Source organism: Bufo bufo, chromosome 5, assembly GCF_905171765.1.
Source record: "Bufo bufo chromosome 5, aBufBuf1.1, whole genome shotgun sequence".
Taxonomy (NCBI): Eukaryota; Metazoa; Chordata; class Amphibia; order Anura; family Bufonidae; genus Bufo; species Bufo bufo.
The window spans coordinates 40,433,044-40,437,768 of record NC_053393.1 but is presented as its reverse complement, the minus strand read 5'-3'; the positions used below and the strand labels follow the sequence as shown (position 1 = coordinate 40,437,768).

At 43.5% G+C, this 4,725-nt stretch overlaps 1 protein-coding gene across 1 annotated transcript; it reads right to left on the bottom strand.

Moving 5' to 3' along the window:
* Window positions 1-444: 444 nt before the first annotated feature.
* On the bottom strand, window positions 445-2,712 carry LRATD2 (LRAT domain containing 2). The gene is made up of 2 exons (XM_040432374.1): window positions 2,514-2,712; window positions 445-2,225 (listed from the first exon to the last, which is right to left on the bottom strand). Exon 2 carries the CDS (start codon window positions 2,219-2,221, stop codon window positions 1,397-1,399), a length of 825 nt encoding a protein of 274 aa, XP_040288308.1. The 5' UTR covers window positions 2,222-2,225; window positions 2,514-2,712; the 3' UTR covers window positions 445-1,396.
* Between the last annotated feature and the right edge of the window lie 2,013 nt (window positions 2,713-4,725).

Here is a 4,725-nt window from a genome sequence, read left to right as displayed (position 1 = left end):
CCCCATCTGTCGCGCAACAAATGTCGTAGTGTAGACCTAGCCAAATGCAACAATTAAACAAACCAGTGTGTTATGCAACAATTTTGTGATGGTCGCAGCAATATACCACGATTTGACCACACTGTATGAATATACCCTTACTTAGACTGGGCCGTTATCTACAATGGGCATCGCCTTTACTGTAGGTCAACTATCTCAAACCGGTCGCACTCCAGTAGTTGGAAAACTGCAACTCCCAGCATGCCTTAGGGGTTATGCACAAAACCCATGCTCGTTCCGGGAGAAGGAACACGGTGCTGTGCATGAGCCAAAACTCCAGTCTGTCAGAGCACGCTGGGATGTCTAGTTTTGCAACAGCTGGAGAGCCACAGGTGTAAGGACCACTGCAGTATGTAATGAATTATTGATGCCTGCTTTGTAATTCACATCAGCCAGAAATTTAAATATATTTTTTTTAAATATGGAGTTCAATATGCTGCAGACATTCCCGCAGACTAACACTACCACTAGGAAATTCAAATGCCTTGATACACGTCCCTCCTGAGACACTCATCACCCAGTAAGACTTCCAATAAAAAACACTTCACTCAGCGAGGCAGTGATCCCAGTGCACACACCCCCTCTAAAAACTCATCAACCAGCCCCTCGAGGCACAAAGGGTTAAACTCCTCATGTCCAAAAAAATATAAATCCTCAAAGCATCAACCTGGCAGGAAAACTGCAGTAGCATAAACATTACAGTGTCTTCCCGATGTTTACTAGATGAGAACGGATGATTTACTCCCCCTCCCCAACCTTTTTCGAGCCCAGCGGTCCATTTCCCAAAATTAAAGTGTACAAATCATTTTTATGCGGCACGAAATGTGACCATTATGCAAATACGAAGCTAAGATAAGACATTTTACGTTATGAAAACTTCACAGCTGCGCCAAGGAGGTTCACCTTAAATATATAGTAAAAAAAAAAAAAAAAATTAAAAATAAATCAAATTTAAGGAAATAAAAAAAAAAATTCTGTGCTAATATTTGGTGTTAGAAATGCAAAAGGAAGATGCGTTAATCAGATATTAGAAAGTGATTCGTTAGCTCAGACGGTATTCATTGGATGCAAGGTTTGCAAAGGGAGTGAACCTTTTGTTACCTGACTTCAAAAAATAAAATAATAATAATAATAATTTGCAAGCTCAATGCATAGTGCTTTTTCGGGCAAATAATTTACGACATGGGCTCCAAATCTGTAAACTGGTCTCTGCAGTAAACCAGGGAGAGGCGCAAAGGGTTAACGCCGAAGCAGAACTAATCAGCTTTCCTTTCACAAGCCATTTGAATAAAACCGCTGTGAATCAGCCCAAAGGGGTTTATAACATCTCAATTTCGCAGCCTTCAGTTTTAATCCATCAGCTGGCATTGTGATCAGTCCTGACCTCATCTTCAGCGTGGAGGTGGTTGGAGAGTTCCTGGAGAACCGCCGTCTTTCCGATCTGATCGTTCCTCCTCCGCTCCATGACCAGGTCCTCCAGGCTTTGAAATTCCAACGTGTGGCTTTTCTTTTCGGACAGCTGGATCTTTAACCTGTAGGGCTGTTTGCCTATCCTGATCTCGCCTCCGATCTTGAACTCTCTTTTTCCATATCGACACCAAGCTGCAAAGCACTCAGAGTTCCTCCAGCTCAGCTCCTGGTCTTTCGCCCCCACCTGCTCCATGGCATTCTGTACCACCATCTCGGGGCACAGTGGTTTGAATTTATATTGGTCGTTGACAATCCTGCCCCTCCGGCCCTGGCTGGCGTCAGTCAGAAAGCTGTTGGTGATCTCCAGTCTGTATAAATGTACCACTTGAAAGTCACCCACGTACACCACCCAGTGGGGATACTGGTTCTTGGCTACAAACTCCACCAGGTCCCCAGGCTTGCATTTATTCAATAGGTTCTCAGGGGAGTAAGTGATCAGCTGGTCCCCGGCCCCAAACCCCTTTTCATAAATACATTCATCCCTATAATAAACCGAACACTCCACCTCATTGCAGTGGTCGTATTGCAGATCCTCTTGGAGAGATCTTTGCTTGTCGGGGTCATGTCCTGGCTCCTCCAAGTCATCGTCATCAGCAGAGAAGATGTAGGAGACTCCGATTCTAGGTCCCTCGTCCTTATCCACCCCTGTGGGATCTGCCGTTGGGACTTCTTTGTAACTTAGATGGGTCAGTTTCTCCACCTGGTTACCCATTTCCCTGCAAAATAAAGAAGTAGCCTTAGAAGGAGTTCACATTCCACCTGTTGAATGCTAGGCAGCAGGTTATAGGTGCTGTGTGAAACCTGAGCCCTGCAAGGAAAGCATACACCCCATGGGAGAGGAAGGGCGCTGCTTTCATTTTCAGCAGTTGGTTTTAACCACTTCCATGCCAGATCGGTGCTAAAAAAAAAAAAAAGAAGGGGGGGGACGTATAGCACGAGTGCAGATAATTGCAAATCACCTCCCTTGCCTACAAAGCAGAAGAATAAAGAAGTTTGCAACTTACCAGGCAGCAATGCAAGGCACGACCTCCTCTCCCACCTCCGCCAGCTAAAGGTGTCTGCAAATACTAGCTCAGTGGGCACCATGGATGGATCATGTTGTACGCCTTGCCCTGGTGTCTCTACAGTGGGCTGTGCCAGAGTGAAGCAGCCTCACCAAGGGCTGAGCCACCAGCTACTGATCAGAGAGCTCCAGATCCGGCTGAGCTCTGCATGCACACAGCCCACAGCATTTAAAGCAGCAGTGCACCTTATTGTTTGCTTCCTGAACACACACACACACATACAGAATTGCTCTTTGCAACCCTGCCCCCTCCCACTGCTTCTCCTGTGCCTCTGATGACAGGTTAACCCCTTCCTGACTGCATGTCCTAAAGATTTTTAGATTCTGCAAGCCGAAACTGCTTTAATGAGCATTTCCACCACCAAAATAAATAAATAAAATGAATAAAAAAAAAAAAAAAACGACAACAACATTAAATAAAATTAATAATAATAATAAACAAAATGAATTAAATAAACAAATAAAATAAAATAATAAACTATATTAATTAAATAAAATCAATAATAATAAATAAATAAATAAATAAAATAGCATTTCTCCAAATGGTTTGTTTTTTGCAGGATTGTACCGCGAAAATGGAAATTGCCTCATCGGCCCATGATTGTTTTTTTTTTTTTCAGTAAGGCCTCATGCACATAACCGTTGTTCGGGTCTGCATCCAAGCCGCAGTTTTTGGGGCTCGGATGCGGACCCATTCACTTCAAGGGGGCCGCAAAAGATGCGGACAGCACTCCGTGTGCTCCGTTCCGTGGCCCAGCAAAAAAAAAATAGAACATGTCCTATTCTTGTCCGTTTTGCGGACAAGAATAGGCATTTCTACAATGGGCCGCCCGTTCTGTTCCGCAATTTTTTTTCAGGGTGCAATGGCACGTACATACGGATAAGGAAAGCACGCGGTGTGCTCAGGGTTGCCAACCCTCCAGAAAGTTCTTGACAGTCCGTACAAATAGGCAACTTTTTTCCTGTGTCCGTAAAAAATAAAATAAATAGAGGGGGCTGTGATTTTATTGAGGCTGGAGGTACGTGACTAGATTATTCTGGTGGTAATGAGTTCTTGTCAGGATAGTGAGCCATAGACGTGTATTACTTAGAATCTTTATCATTCATTACAGTATTCCAATTCGTCCATAAAAAATGCTGTCTGTCCGTGATTTTGGGATAAATTGTCCAGAAAAAAAAATAATAATCTGGTTGGAAACCCTGGGAGTGCTGTCCTCAACTTTTGCGACCCCATTGAAGTGAATGGGTCTGCATCTGATCCGAACAAAATGCAGAGCGGATGCCGACCAAAATACAGTGGTGTGAATGAGGCCTTAGACACTCATTACACATTTGCCATGATAGGACCCCCATAGAATTGCACTGTAACTCCATATGCCTCCAATGTTATATATCATATAGAGACTGAACACGAGAAATCCGAAGGGTATGAATAAGGCCTATTGCACACGACCGTATGGCTTTTTCAGTGTTTTGCGGTCCGCAAAAAACGGATCCGCAAAAAATACGAATGATGTCCGTGTGTATTCCGTATTTTGCGGAACGGAACTGCTGGCCACTAATAGAACAGTACTATCCTTGTCCGTAATGCAGACAAGAATAGGACATGTTCTATTTTTTGGAGGTACGGAAATACAGAAACAGAATGCAAAAACCCGGAACGGAAACGGAAAGAAAATACATTCGTGTGCAAGAGGCCTTAGAATGTATTGGCTCCGATGAGCCGAAGTTATTGTTCATCGGGTTCGGTTTCAAGTGGTACCTTGGAACCGAACCCGAGTTCGGGAAATGTTTTTTTACAGTACAAATTAATTTCTGAAGTTATTGCGCAAAGTCTCGCAAGACTTCGCGAAGCAATAACTTCGGCTCATCGAAGCCAATACATTCTAATACTGTACATTTGCTCATCCCTAATTAAGACGTACAGTCGAAACGCGTAGACCTTGCCTGTCTGTTCAGCCTATGAATTTTATAATGAAGAAATAAAGAAATTGGATTTTAGCCTGAGCCTGCTGCTGGATTTTTTTCTACTGTTTTAATTGATTCCTAGTCCCGGATTCGTGCACGGCGAAGGAGGACGGTGGGTAAGCTGAAATCCCTTTTTTTCTTATATTAAGTGCCTCCTGTGTTATATATCATATAGCGGCTGTTTT

What these genes read in the sequence shown, in the direction of transcription:
- LRATD2 (XM_040432374.1), bottom strand. Translation starts at nt 2,221, where the DNA reads ATGGGTAACCAGGTGGAGAAACTGACCCATCTAAGTTACAAAGAAGTC.